The sequence below is a fragment of the Cydia pomonella genome, chromosome 2 (genome assembly GCF_033807575.1).
Source record: "Cydia pomonella isolate Wapato2018A chromosome 2, ilCydPomo1, whole genome shotgun sequence".
Lineage (NCBI taxonomy): Eukaryota > Metazoa > Arthropoda > Insecta > Lepidoptera > Tortricidae > Cydia > Cydia pomonella.
The window spans coordinates 36,754,876-36,769,890 of NC_084704.1; the positions used below are offsets into that span (position 1 = coordinate 36,754,876).

At 43.6% G+C, this 15,015-nt stretch overlaps 1 protein-coding gene across 1 annotated transcript; it reads right to left on the reverse strand.

Moving 5' to 3' along the window:
- Positions 1-7,941: 7,941 nt before the first annotated feature.
- On the reverse strand, positions 7,942-14,684 carry LOC133515494 (uncharacterized). The gene is made up of 2 exons (XM_061848039.1): positions 8,118-14,684; positions 7,942-8,080 (listed from the first exon to the last, which is right to left on the reverse strand). Exon 1 carries the CDS (start codon positions 14,266-14,268, stop codon positions 12,376-12,378), a length of 1,893 nt encoding a protein of 630 aa, XP_061704023.1. The 5' UTR covers positions 14,269-14,684; the 3' UTR covers positions 7,942-8,080; positions 8,118-12,375.
- Between the last annotated feature and the right edge of the window lie 331 nt (positions 14,685-15,015).

A 15,015-nucleotide genomic window follows, 5' to 3' on the forward strand; every position in this document is an offset into this window, starting at 1 on the left:
TATCAAGTTTACAATGGTGTGTGACGGCCCCGATCCTCCCGACAATTCGCCGCATGAACTCACGCCTCCCCCTCGACACGATCTCATGATGAATGGTAACAATGCAGAAGAAAGCGATGAAGAAAACGAATATTTCGGCTACGAGCCATTGCCACAGGGACCTGAAGCTATCCATTCCGACCACGAAAACAGTGATGATGAGGCACAGGTGTGGTGTTCAATTACTTCACTTTGCATTTGGGCTCGTTTACACATTTATTAGTGATTAGTAACTAAACACATGTAGGGAATATTTATGGACTCGCGCTTAACACTAAACAATGTGTAAACAAACAGGCCCTTTTTTTTTATTATTATTAAGTGATATGTTCGTCAGTGCCACTTTTTTTCTGTGCTGTTACAGAATATAGATACCCAACAAGTACCCGCAAATGATGTTCCTGCCATTGAGCCCATGGAGAATGTGCTTACCAGAGAAGTGTGGAGCGCGCCTCGCCCGGTCGACCCGATCCAAATGGACAATGAGAGAGCACAACAGGTATATACTTGGTTGGTCTTAACAACGGTAAAGAGTCATGACTATGCAAGGATGCATAAAGGATGTATGATGCATTATAATCTCAGTTGCCAGTCAGTTTCATGGCAAAACTTTTTAACGTCTGTCACTATTCATGAGATACAGCCTGGTGACAGACAGACGGTCAGTGGAGTCTTAGTAATAGAGTCTCGTTTTTACCCTTTGGGTATGGAACCCTAAAAATGTAAAAAGATGCCCCAATTTATTATTATTATTATCTTTATTCATTTAATATCTTAGATTAGGATTTTTTATAATATGGATATAAAAGTAAAATATAAAAACACTTACAAAACAATACAAAAAATATAAACACATTATAAAAAAACCTAACCTAGGGTGCCGCCAGCAGCGGGGCAAGGCCCAAGCTGCCGGTGGTCAGGGCCGCAGAGAGAGGAACCGCCGCACTATCCGCGCCGTGCTCAAGATCACCGCCTTCTGCATCTGACCCTTGATCCAACCACCTAGCGAGAGTCTCTCAAGGTGTTGTTCGAGACTCTTCGCTATGAGACCGTTCGCTGAAACGACTATCGGGACAATGATCGTCGAATCAACATCCCACATGGCGGTTATCTCGTGAGCCAAGTCTAGGTACTTACTGGATTTGTCCTTCTCGGCTTTCACGAGATTCTCGTCATGGGGGATGGTGATGTCGACGAGCACGGCCCGGCGTTGCGATCGATCTATTATCACGATGTCAGGCTTATTGGCTACAATAGTCCTGTCAGTGATAATAGATCGATCCCAATAGAGCGTGGCACGACCATTTTCGAGAACTGGCGCAGGTGAGTACTTGTAGTACGGTACTTCGCGGTCCACAAGGCCGTATAGAAGAGCAAGTTGCTGGTGAATAATCCTGGCTACGAGATTATGTCTGTGCAAGTACTCGCCGTTAGCAAGATGAGAACAACCGGAAATGATATGCCTGAGTGACTCACCGGGACGGCGGCATGCCCGACAAATGTCGACCGTACCGTCCTTCAGGATATATTTCCGATAGTTGTTCGTCATCATAACTTCGTCCGCAATTGCACAGGCAAAACCATCGGTTTCTCCGAAGAGGTCCCCGAATCGTAACCAGTTCACCGACGCGAGCAGGTCCACGTCGGATCCCGTTAGGGCCTTGTAGAACCGCCCGTGTAGCACCTTACTCTCCCATGCCGCCCTGCGATCCGCAGTACTTAGTACCACAGGTTTGCGCCAGTTCTCGTTTGCCAAGGAGAGCGGCGTGAGGTTCCTATCTACTGCCACCACATCACGATGCATCCCACACTCGTTGTTAAGGAAATAATTCCTGAGATTGCACACCTCGCGGTTGTGGAGATCTTTGGCGTTTAGGAAGCCTCGACCTCCACACTTCCGTGGGATGTACAATCTCATAATTGACGAGCGTGGGTGTAGCATACGGTGTGTGGTGAGCAGTAGTCGGACCCTCCGGTCCAGGGCGTCCAGTTCGGTCTGAGTCCACCTTAGTATGCCAAAGGAGTATGTGAGTAAGGGCATTACCCAGGCGTTGAAGGAGCGCACTTTGTTGCCTCCTGACAAAAGACTGTTAAGGACTTTTGTGAGTCGACTAAAAAAGCGTTCCTTCACCGACTGTCTAATACCCTCGTCCTCAATACCCAACGACTGTGACATACCAAGGTATTTGTAGGTTTCTGATTCAGAGATAGATCTGAAAGACATTGCCTCAGATAGTTGTAAATTTGTTGAATTTACAACCTTCCCCCGCTGTACATGCATAACCGCACATTTATCGACACCAAACTCCATGTTGATGGCACTACTGAAAACTTCGGTGGTTTTCAGTAGCTCCAACAAGTCTTGGCTATTTGGTGCAAATAATTTGAGGTCATCCATGTACAGAAGGTGAGAAATGACTTCACCCTCTCTCCGAAGCCGGCAACCTAGTCCCGAATCCTTCAGCAGGGTGCTGAGGGGATTCAGAGCTAGGCAGAACCACAGGGGACTCAGACTATCACCCTGGAATATTCCTCGCTCAATCCTTATAAAATCCTGCGGGCCAGGGCGGTCATCCCCACCTCCTGGTTGACGAAGGACTGTGGTCCACTGCCTCATACACGCGCTTAGGAAGGCTCTTAAAGCTGTATCAACTTTATACAGCTCTAAGACCCTCCCCAGCCATGAGTGAGGCACCGAATCATAGGCCTTCTTGTAGTCAATCCAAGCGGCAGAGAGGGCCCCCTTATTCCGCCGGATTTGTTGGCAAATGGTCATGTCTATGAGGAGGAGCTCTTTAGTACCACGGGACCCAACCCTACATCCATTTTGAGCGGAGGCCAAAATGTTGTTTGCGACAATGTGCGCGTTTATTTTTGATCTCAAAATGGATGTAAGGAGCTTGTAGAGTGTAGGCAAGCACGTGATGGGTCTGTAGTTCTTTGCTTCCGTGGTACTACCGGACTTATAGAGCAGGAAGGTGACACCAGTTGTTAAGGAAGGTGGGAGAGAACCAAGCTCGAGGGCTTGTTGAAATTGTGCTGCTAAGCGTGAGTGCGAGCATCGGAACCATTTTAGCCAGAAGTTGTGCAATCCATCCGGCCCAGGGCTTTTCCAGTTCTGGGCCGTGCGGATGGCACAACTTACGTCATCGGGGCTGATGGTAATTGCCCCCATAGGTTCAATGGACTCGCACTCACGCTCGACAACACTCATCCAACCCCCCTCGGTGTGTCCGACAGGCACTGACCAGATGCTACGCCAGAAATCAGTCATGGCAGTAGCATCCGGCGACCGCGTGTCGGACGCACGAAGGTTGGTTTCCTCCCACTTTCGATATACCTTCCTTTGATCACTCTGAAAAAGACGATTCTGCTGGAATTGATCCACACGCTTTCTGTAGCGGCGAATACGGTTTGCCCATGCATACACTTTCTGCTTAAGAAAGTCGATGCGCTCCGTGAGATTGGCAATATAGTCGCGGGGCTCAATACCCGTCCCCGCGAACGCCTGATTCACAAAGCGCATTACTCGGGGGCGGTGGTTGCCCCCCCTGAAGCAGATCAGCTTTGCAATGAGAGTCCTAAACGAGTTGATACGTCGCTCGATCCGTATTTGCCATGCGGGGGCGCCTCCGGCGGTCCTAGGTGCACGTTCAGCGTCCGGAAACTTGACTCGTGCAACACGGCACGCCGCGATGGCTCCGCAATACATGATCGCGTGCGTATCATCTAAATCTTTACTAGTCCGCAGATATGGTTCTAGTAAAGCGTTTAGGGCTCCCATTAGCGCTAGATTGCGTTTATTCATAGGCAAACGTGGTAATCGTGGCCTAGTGTTGGGTGTGGACCGATACTGCGTAATCACCTCTTCCAGAGTCCTCCTCAGTTGCTCATTGGCAGATGTACTCACGCTCTGATTCGCAAAGTCCCCCTCATCGGTACTGAAATCAACCCGCGGCGCCCCCGATGCCAGGTCGGGTGCGGGCATCGGATCCGGCGACATGGCGGGCAGATCTCGCACCGAGGAGGAGTCCGCGCGAGCAGAGAGAGCCTCCTGGCGAAGCCGATCAAGTGTCGCGTCATCCAACCGCTTTAGCCGCTGAATGACGCGGACCTGATCCGATAATCGTTGTTCCGATACGATGATGGTAGGTTCAAGAGCCTGAAACAGAGGAAGTATTCTTGAGCGATACGCGGATAGCTGTGTTCCCCCCTCTGTAGCCCCATAGTAGGCGCGCATGACGTTCTCATTCATGGATTGAGACCATCGCATGCGACGCACTACACCACCGGCAGCGGGAGCCGTGGGCGGGGCAGGATGTCCCGCAGGCCCCAAGCATGCCGGCAGCGGTGGCCGCCCTCGTCGCGCAGGTGGTCGTGGCGGCGGCGGCGGCGGCCCGCACTCGTCGCTCGACTCGCTGGTGTCGGGCGCGATGGCGAATTCATCGCCCGACGACGGTTGCGAGGAGACGGACGAGGCGGGCGAGGGTGGTGGACGTGCGTTTTGTAGAGACGCTAATTGGCCGCGTGTTTTACTTCTCGTAATCATTTCCGTTAGGTATGCATCTTGTAATACATGTCGAACATTTATGGTATCTTATTATACCCGATATATGATTCTTGATTGTATGTAGACATGTCAAGGGTACTTTTTTCCATAAAATAAAGTTAAAAATCAACATGTAAATACAAAATATAGAAAATAATTTAAGAGAAAATAGAAAAACACGTTTGACTTTGATGGCGTAATTTTTTTTTATTTTTTTATTATTATTATTATATAATTATAGGCGAGCAGCTATTTAGCTGATGAGCCTATGTCACACAGTCAAAGAGCCAGGATCCTTATCATACACAGACAAAGAGGTTAATTTGAATCCAACATTGAACTCTATTAATAAGATGTAATAAGTTGTTGTTGTTATTACAGGTAATGTCAGCAATGGCCAACTTTGCTCTACCCCAGGCTTCCATCCCCGACTGGGCCCAGAGTGTCACCGAGGACCAGTGGAAGCAGACCCTTCATGACAGGATAGAGAGACTCCGGAGCAACAGATAAAGATATGCAATTTACTTTAGGAATTTATGAGCTATTGTTAACCTTTTGGATGCCAATAACGGATATATCCGCACCGTAGGTCCAACGCTAAAGACGGATTAATACGCCACAGACTACAGAGCAATATAGACCTACGTGCATATGCATAGAGTTCAATTTCAGTTCTGACACTTCGGTGACGTGGCGTCCGAGTGACAGCTTTTGTGTTTGACACGGCATCGAAATGGTTAAGTGTTAACTATCCAGTTTGTAAAGGTAATCAGTAGTGTCCGAGCGAAACCTGATTTTTTACTGAAACCAAACCCAAAGGTTGGGGTTCGCTCTAGTTTTGGCCGAAACTAAACCTTAGGCAAACACCTTTATGCCGAGGCCTGCCGAAATTTAAACCGAACCTTAGGCCGAAACATTATTTTTATGGCAAAACCTGGCGAAACTTTGGTCAGACTGGTACAACCTTATTGCCCATGTATTAAGGTAGAGTGTACACATTTTTGACACTTAGTCCATATCAATAATTAATACCTTGGCTGTACTTTAGAGTCATTCTTCAAATGTTTGAATGCTTAATTGCTGTAAATACTTATTTTTGACTAAGTTTAAAAAACAAAGTTTCTGCGAAAGTGATGAAACGGGCAAAACACATGATCAATGACTGTTTCATGAGCAGAATTAAAAAATACTATTTATTTGTCGTTATTTAACTTAATAATAAGTAGGTAAATAGTAATTAGATTAACGAAAATAAAGGTTTGCCAATATGTAGGTATCTATGTATGTATTTCAAATATTTATATTTATAAAATAACTTTAAAGTTTGTTTATGCTCTCGTGTAGGAACTACTGATATTGATATTTAACAGAGGGTAACCTACCTAGAGTACAGTCGCCATCAGATATATCGGAGCGGCCAAGGTGTTCGCAAATATCTGAACACGCCCCTATTGTCAAGGCGCTAAAGAGCGTGTTCAGATATTTTAGAGCACCTCAGCCGCCCCGATGTATCTGATGGCGACTGTACCTAGCGAGGTAGAGAGTAGAGCTAGACACTAGACTAAATGTTCAGTAAGCATATTATTACCATTCTGTTGTATTAGTACTGTAAAATTAAAAAGCTTTTTATTAGATTAAACATTTATAATCAATAGAAAACAGATTTTAACTCCTTAAATCTAAATCCCTGATTAAACTTAATTTATAACTTAAGTATATACTTTTATTCTACATAAAAAGGTATCTTGAGTCTATCCTAGCTAAAAGTAAAACTAAATATGTGACTCTCTCTAATTAAATTAAATTAAATTATCATTTATTTCGACCATCTGGGATCATACAAACAAACATAATACATTACAATAAATTAAATAAATAAATAAGTTAATTAATAAAATTTAACAATATTCCGATTACATTAAAATTAAATAACCATGTTAGTACCTACTTATCTTACGTCTAGTGTTAGTATACAATATTATTATTACATATTGTCGAATACATGGAGCGCACTGCAGTGGTTCAGATACGCACCATCCAACCTGCTTGCAAACATTGCTAGGATGCTGTTGGTGCTGGCCCTCACCCTGCTGATCAGCGAGGCGGCGCGTTTGCGCATGATGGCAGAGAAGCTGTCCACGCGCGCCTCCGCAAACATTAACGATGCGCTGCAGTAGCGAGGCAACCCCATCAGCACCCTAAAAGCATTGTTGTATTGCACTCGCAACGCGCTGTACTGTTTCTGCGTGTAGTTAACCCACAGGCTACTCGTATAAAATGAGGTACAAAATGCTCGGAATAATGTTACCTTTACGGCAGTTGAGCTACGAGCAAACCTGCGGGCAATCATGTTTGCTCGAACAGCCAGCGCCCTTCGCTCCCTTTCGACGTCGGCACCGTCCTTGAAGTCAGAGGTGATGATATGCCCCAATAATAATAAAAGGTACCACATTGTCGCTTGCCTCAAGTACGCTCTGACAAGTTATAAATATACGAGCAAATTTCGTCCTTATGGCGACAATGTGGTATATTTTGCTTGAGAACGTCACATATATTCAATAATGCTAAGAAGTAGATAGTTGACGTTTGACGTCGTATTACGGTTAAGTATACTAAGCCGATTTAAATATACATTCAGTAAATGTGACTGTGGCCGGCAAAACGTCCCACTTTGTCGCTTGCCATAAGGACGCCTTGTCAGGTTATTCGTATAAAGATACAAGCAAATCTTGTCCTTATGGCAAGCGACAAAGTGGGACGTTTTGACGGTCGCGGTCACAAATATAAGTACATTCAGTAAATGTGACCGCGGACCGCAAAACGTCCCACTTTGTTGCTAAGACGTTTTGCCGACCGCGGTCACAAATAATCTTCTAAATAGTAAGACTATTATAAAAACTTAGAACTGTGAATATTACGCGGCGCGGGCAACGTAAATCGGTGCTTATAACTTATAACGGTTAACGGTGTTTTTTTTAAGTGCTAGAAAATGAAGATCTAAGCGCCGGTTTTTGAATTTCGAGCGCTCGTTTTCGAATCACTTAAAAATCTGTTGGAAACGGCGAATTTATTATGATTTTTTATCGCATGGCATATCTTTCCATGTAAGGTAGAAGTACTAGTGCTCGACGCTGCACTAGTACTCGACATGGGCACTTTATGTCAAAGTGACAAGGATAAAGTTCGAATACAAAAAAATCTTCGTTGTTCAAATTTAACCTATATTTCCATGAAATAAAGTGCCCATGTCGGTGACTAGTGCAGCGTCGACCACTAGTACTTCTACCTTAACTGCATTATAAAATTAAAATTTAAAACTATAATGCAGGTTCGAATATAGAAACCACCACGGCAGAGTTCGAGACGTTTATTGTCAAGAAAATCGCACCACAGTAAATATTACAGGAACAGTATGACAAGCGTTAGCTAAAACTAAGAAATTACAAAACTAAAAGCAATGAAATGAATGTTTCACAGTAAATTTTATCAGAACTATGCGGCTAGAATTTGCGGTGAATTTTATCAGAACAAGTACGGCAATCTAGTACTAAAAGTAAAAAAATAACAAACCTAAACATTAAGCAACAAGCGTAAATTATTATTGTGCAAACATTAACATCAGACAAGGCTAGCGAAGTTTACAATGAAAAATAATAGTGCAGAGCAAGCGAAACTAAAATAATGCTAAGCGTTTAGAAAATCAAACATATGCAAAACAAGTCAACAGAGTTTATGTTAAGACTTTAACAAATAAGCGGCAAACTAGAACTTAGCGTATGAAACTATTTAAAGGCACAACATAACAAAAAAGACTAACTAAATGTTACAACTTACAGTTTACTTAACCTAACATGCATACGAAACGTAGTGCAATGCCAAAAAGATATCCCGTGCTACGGAAGTATCGATTAGCGCAACTACTCCTAAGTACAAAGTGTACGTCCTAGCAGTTAGATAAGTACGTCGCGGCTGACCGGCACTGTACCGTGCTACGGAAGCAATACCGGGCGGTCGCGATGCTTTGCTCGTCAAGCCAGCTACTCCGTCCCATGTCAATGTGATCGGATCGCTGCGCGAGACAAACTGAGCGAGCCGGGGCCGCGCTGTGCCTTATAAAGGCCAGGCGCGGGCGACCGTGCGGGCTGCGCGCGCGCGGGGTAAGGCGAGTTCCTACGATACCGGGCGCATCAAGTAACACGTTTGACTAATATTATTACTCCGCGCGGTGGTTTCTTTTACGTTGCATTATAATCTCCCCCTCTGGCTTTGAAGACGTCTCGGCGAGGAAGCCAGATAATCATGTTGACGAGGTGACGACCACGCGGGCGCGAAGTGCGTTGGGATGTTTCCTTGGCTACAGGTTTCTTTGGAGGACGACCGCTCTTGCGATGGCGATGGCAATGGGCTATCTTTATCGCATTGGTATGGGCGCAATGCTGAGGCGTGATACAATCCAATACTACAGTTCGGATGGCTAGGGTCGGCAATATGGAAGGAACTTAGTCCATGACTGCTGAGGATTGTGTAGGGACCATCTCTCCGAGGCGCGAGCTTTGCACTAAATCCTTGAGCGGTTTTACTAACGGCGTGGCTTTCTACCATCACTCGATCTCCAGGCTTATGATTAACAATGCATTATCAGACATTTACACATGGACAAATAATAATAATCTTAAAATTAACCTGACTAAGACAAAATGTATGCAATTTCATTCTTATAATTCAAATTCAAGACATATAAATATTAAATACAATGAAATACCTGTGGAACAGACAAGTTGTACAAAATTTTTAGGATTAAACATAGATACCCATTTAAACTGGAAGAAACATATAGAATCAATATGTACAAAGTTGGATCGGTTTGTATACGCATTAAGGAGATTGGGAAAAACTGTTTCTACACAAGCTGCTATGACAGCCTACTATGGATATGTGTCGTCAACATTAAACTACGGTCTCTTAATATGGGGAAATTCTGTGCATGTTGATAAGGCCTTTATACTGCAAAAAAAGTGCGTACGTGCAATTACAAATGCGTGGTACACAGATAGTTGCAAACCTATTTTTAAAAAACACAATATTCTACCTTTGGCGTGCATGTTCATTAAAAAAGTTTGTATCTTTGTAAATACTCATATGGAATATTTTAAGTTACGCTCAGAGATTTATAAAGGAAACCAAAGAGCTCAATATAGGACCCTTCTGTATCAGCCTCCCTGCCGTGCGGATATATATAAACGGAATGCCTACAATACTTGCATAGAAATTTTTAATAAACTACCTGATAGTATCAAGCTCTTGCACGATTTAGAATTCAAGAATGTATTGACTAAGTGGCTTCAAGAAAATTGTTTTTATTCAGTGAAGGAATATATGAATATGTCATATTAGCATATAGGGATTAGAATAAGTAGATTATAAGTATATTTTAATATTTGCATGCTGTTTCGGCTGAATACTGTGACAATATTTAATGTAACACCTTGTACCTACGTATTCTTGCAAATAAACGCTTCTATTCTATTTTATTATAATTTGGACAAATTCTTCTACTTTTGTCGACATATTCTTTCCTCTTCTCCTCCTTCATTTCCTGAACTTCTCTTACTCTTTTCAGCGTTTCCGCTAGGGTCAATAACTTCGGCGTTATTTCCGGAATGAAATTTTCTGACAGAATTATCTCCCTTAAATCATGCTCATTATCATCAGGGGTTCTCAATTCGCGGCCAAATGTCAGATAAGCAGGTGAATGGCCAGTGATCGAACCTGTCGCTGTGTTCATTGCGAACCGAATACTTGGTAGCTGATCAGACCAGACACGATGATTGTCACCTACGAGTATGGCTAGTTGCGTCTTGAGATCTCTATTTTTCCGTTCAACGGGATTGGTCTCTGGATGATACACAGGTGTAAACGCATGTTTGATCTTGAGAACATACGTTACTTGCTGCATAACAGCGCTGACAAATTGTGTACCATTGTCACTGATCATCCTTCTTGGCATTCCATATCGCAAGAAAATCTCGTTGATAAGTGTCATTGCGCAAATTTCAGCAGTTGCACTCTCTAGTGCGAATAATTCAACCCACCGAGTACACAAGTCTTCGATGATTAAAATCCACGACTTTCCATCTGATGATGTCGGTAACGGGCCAAATAAATCGAAGGCAATGACTTCAAACCTTTTGTTCATAGCTGTCGTTTGAAGTAGTCCAGCTGGCTTCATGTTGGAAGGCTTGAATCGTTGGCATGGTATACAGTTTCGGACGTAATTCTCGATGTCCTTTCTCATGCCTCTCCAAAAGTATCTCATACTGATACGATTAAAGGTTTTCTCTGCTCCGTAGTGTCCTGCTGTAGGCTCATCATGGTAAACAGAGATAACATATTTTTGCTCGTCTACTGGAACAACAAGCTGACTGTTCTCAGCATCACTGTCAGGGTTATATCTGTACAATATGCCGTTGTTCATAATATATCCCTTTTGACTCCAGTGTCTTGCATCTTCTACTGAGCTTCCTTCTAAAGCTGTGATAATCTTCTTTATGTCTTCATCTTTCAACTGTTTCTCTCTTATCTCTTTTGGACTCTTTGTAGGTGCATCTACTACAACACTACAGATTCCACAACTTTCCTTGTTGTCTAAATCACAGTTAGGGCGTGACAACATGTCGGCAACAACATTTGTGCGACCGGGTATATATTTTATGGTCAAGTCGAATGGCTGCAATTGTAGAGCCCATCTGGCTAATCTACTTGTTGGTGATTTTAACGTCATAAGCCATCTTAAAGCTTGGTGATCAGTCATTTATTTACTGCCCACACTACGCTCAAAGCTTCTCGTTCAGTAGTCGAGTAGTTTCGCTCTGCCTGATTTAACAACCGACTAGCGTATTCGACGGGATGTTCTTGATCCCCCTCCCCCTGCACTAAAACTGCACCGATGGCATAGCTACTAGCATCTGATTTTATTATATAAGGCTTAGAATCATCAGCCTGTGCCAAAACTGGAGCTGAAACTAGGAGTTTTCGCAAGGTCACAAACGCAGTCTACTGTTCGCTCTTCCAATTCCACTCTGTATTCTTCTTTGTTAAGCGTGTGAGAGGCTCAGCAACTTTAGCAAAGTTTGGCACGAATCATCGGTACTATGAGCACGTTTGTATAAATGACAGTAAATGTCTAAGATTAGAAGGCGCGGGCATCTTTAAAATTGAACTGATCTTGTCTGGATCGAGTTCCAGTCCATCCGCTGTGATGTAATGGCCAAGATACTTAATCTTTGCGACGCAAAAGTTACACTTCTCTCTATTCGCTGTTAGGTTAAGGTTATACTCCTTCAAACGAGCGAATACATCTTGAAGATCTTTTAAATTTTGCTCAAACGATGTAGACATAATGATGAGATCGTCGAGATAAACCAGGAGTTTTATATGACTCAAAGATATGCGGAAACCATCCATGAGTCTCTGGAATGTGGCTGGTGCGTTTCGGAGTCCGAATGGCATGCGGAGAAACATATACATGCCAAATGGCGTGACGAAGCTAGTTTTGGCTTGATCTTCATCTTTGACTTTGATTTGCCAATAGCCAGCACGCAGGTCTATAGTAGACATGAAAGGCGTTCGTTTAGCATTGTGCAATAGATCATCAATGCGAGGTAAGGGATACACGTCAGGTGTTGTAATAGCGTTCAGTTGTCTATAATCGACGCAAACTCTTGTTCCTCCATCCTTCTTAGGAACCATAACAACAGGTGCGGACCATGGTGACTGGCATGGTTTGATTATCCCCTCTTCAAGCATTTTACTGACTTCTCCTTCAGTATTTCAGTTTTTGCAGGCGGTAAACGATACGGTGGCACAGAGATGGGTCGATGACTTCCAGTGTCGATCACATGCTCTGTCTGTGTAGTTGGTTTTCCGTTTGGAATAAAAATGTCTTCATGTTGACTTATCAATTCGTTCAACTGTTTATCTTCCTCAGAGCTGAGAACTCGTTCAGCTATGTCAATAGAAGCAATATCTGTGCTCCGAGATCCAAAAAGATTCCTGGAAACAGGTGATAACTTTATGTCATCTTCCTGAAAAGCTCTCATCGCATCTTGCTTTAGGGCATCTATAATAGGAGAGTAACCATCGAGCAGAACATTACGTTGACGTTTAGGTGGAGTGCGCAGTTCAATTGGTATTAGAGGTCCATAACTCTTACGAATCCTTTCAGGTGGTAGCTGGCTAATACTCATGCTTTGTGCAGAGGTAGAAGAGGCTTCATCAGCTAGTTGCGGCTCAAGCTGTCGCTTAACGGCCATCTTTGGGGACACGGTTAACCCAATACTGAAGGAAGGTCCATATGGACGCTCAAGACTCATTTCAGTCATTGATGTAGATTGTTTTGGAGTCATGCATTTCTCTGGAATCGACAAAGTTGGAGAGAGTAGTGGAGAGAGTAGTTCTGGCAATGCAAGATCAGATACTATTTGACTAATAAGCGTTTCTCCTATGTCTTCCTGGATCAAATCGAAAACTTTGGAAGGCTCATCTAAAAATCGAAATGTGAGCTGAGGAATATTGACGACCATCAGAGAGTCGGTTATATAGTCCACTCCTAAGTAAGTCTTCGTATTGCTGGGTCCTGGTAGCACGACAAGTAGTGTAGGTACAGTTTTACCATACACACAGATAGGTACGGTGATGGTGTGGACGTCTTGCATCTTCGGTACACCATCTGCGAGGGTTATATATCTCCTTTCTTGTTTAAACTTGTATCCCTCGTCTGAAAGTCTTCGGTACAATTGGTATGAACAGACACTGAATTTTGCACATGTGTCAACATGGCCAATTGATTCTATGTTATCGATCTTGATGGGAACTGTAGGCCTTCGGTGTGTTCCAGATAAGTTAATTGAGCAAATTTCTTCTAACTTGACTTTCTCAATATTGCACTTCGGACACCGGCTGCGGACAACGCCTGGCTCACCACAACCATAACACTTGAATTTTGGCTTTGCAGGAACCAAAGGAGTGACTGACGCTGTTGCTGACTGATTAGCCTTTGGGCCCGCTTGTGATTTATCAGTAGCTTGTTCGTTCACTTCGTTTCTTGGTAACAACTGTTTCCTGCAAACATCAGCCGTGTGACCTCGTATTCTACAGGAATTACAGCGTGATTTCAATTTGGTGCTGTGACTGGTTACTGGTTTTTCCATCTTCGCTGCTCTTTCGCTTAAACTGCGTTCGACATGTCTGGCCTTTTCAGATAACTCTTTAAAAGTAGTAACTGTGTCTCTGTTAATTTTATCCCTGACCTCAAAACGTAATTGTCCAAAAATCATATCTATCTCAAATTGTTCTGTAAGCCGAGGTGGTGGTAATTGTGCAATAAGTGCTCGCTTCTTTTGTATGAAAATCTCTGTTGGTGTATTTTTGTCTTGCTTAATCTCGATAATATCCTGTAGGATTGCATAGGTAGGTTTCTTTGGTGCGTAAGCGTGTCGTAAACGAATTTCGAATTCCTCCCAAGTATCTATTTCATGCTTAACACCTTGCCACCAAACTGCAGCATCGTCTTGTAATATCAAGGGTAGCCCCTCCAGAATAGCGTTGTCTTCCAATCCAAGCCTTAAAGGTTGAAACGCCTGATATGAATGCTTCCACTGCTGTAGGACTTCGATTGCCATTGAATCTTGCGGGACATTTGCTAAGTAACGTTTTCTTTTTACTACTACCAACCGCTTGTAGTAGTTCCTAGCTAGTACTAGTACAAATGTTACAACTTACGGTTTACTTAACCTAACATGCATACGAAACGTAGTGCAATGCCAAAAAGATATCCCGTGCTACGGAAGTATCGATTAGCGCAACTACTCCTAAGTAAAAAGTGTACGTCCTAGCAGTTAGATAAGTACGTCGCGGCTGACCGGCACTGTACCGTGCTACGGAAGCAATACCGGGCGGTCGCGATGCTTTGCTCGTCAAGTCAGCTACGCTGTCCCATGTCAATGTGATCGGATCGCTGCGCGAGACAAACTGAGCGAGCCGGGGCCGCGCTGTGCCTTATAAAGGCCAGGCGCGGGCGACCGTGCGGGCAGCGCGCGCGCGGGGTAAGGCGAGTTCCTACGATACCGGGCGCATCAAGTAACACGTATGACTAATATTATTACTCCGCGCGGAGGTTTCTTTTACGTTGCATTATAAACTAGAATTCTTAAAATAATCCACGGCTTTCCCAGTCAAGGCCTTGAGCTCTTGACTGTCAATTTATAATTTTGAAATACGAACAATCGAACTTGGGAATCTAGTGGTATTGACATTGACCACTCGTTTTCAAATCCATTAGTAGAATTTAAATGCCTAGTAGCGAAATTAAAAAATGGGCTCTCTAGACTCAAACAAGTCACGCGAGTGACTAAACACGTGAGTTAAAT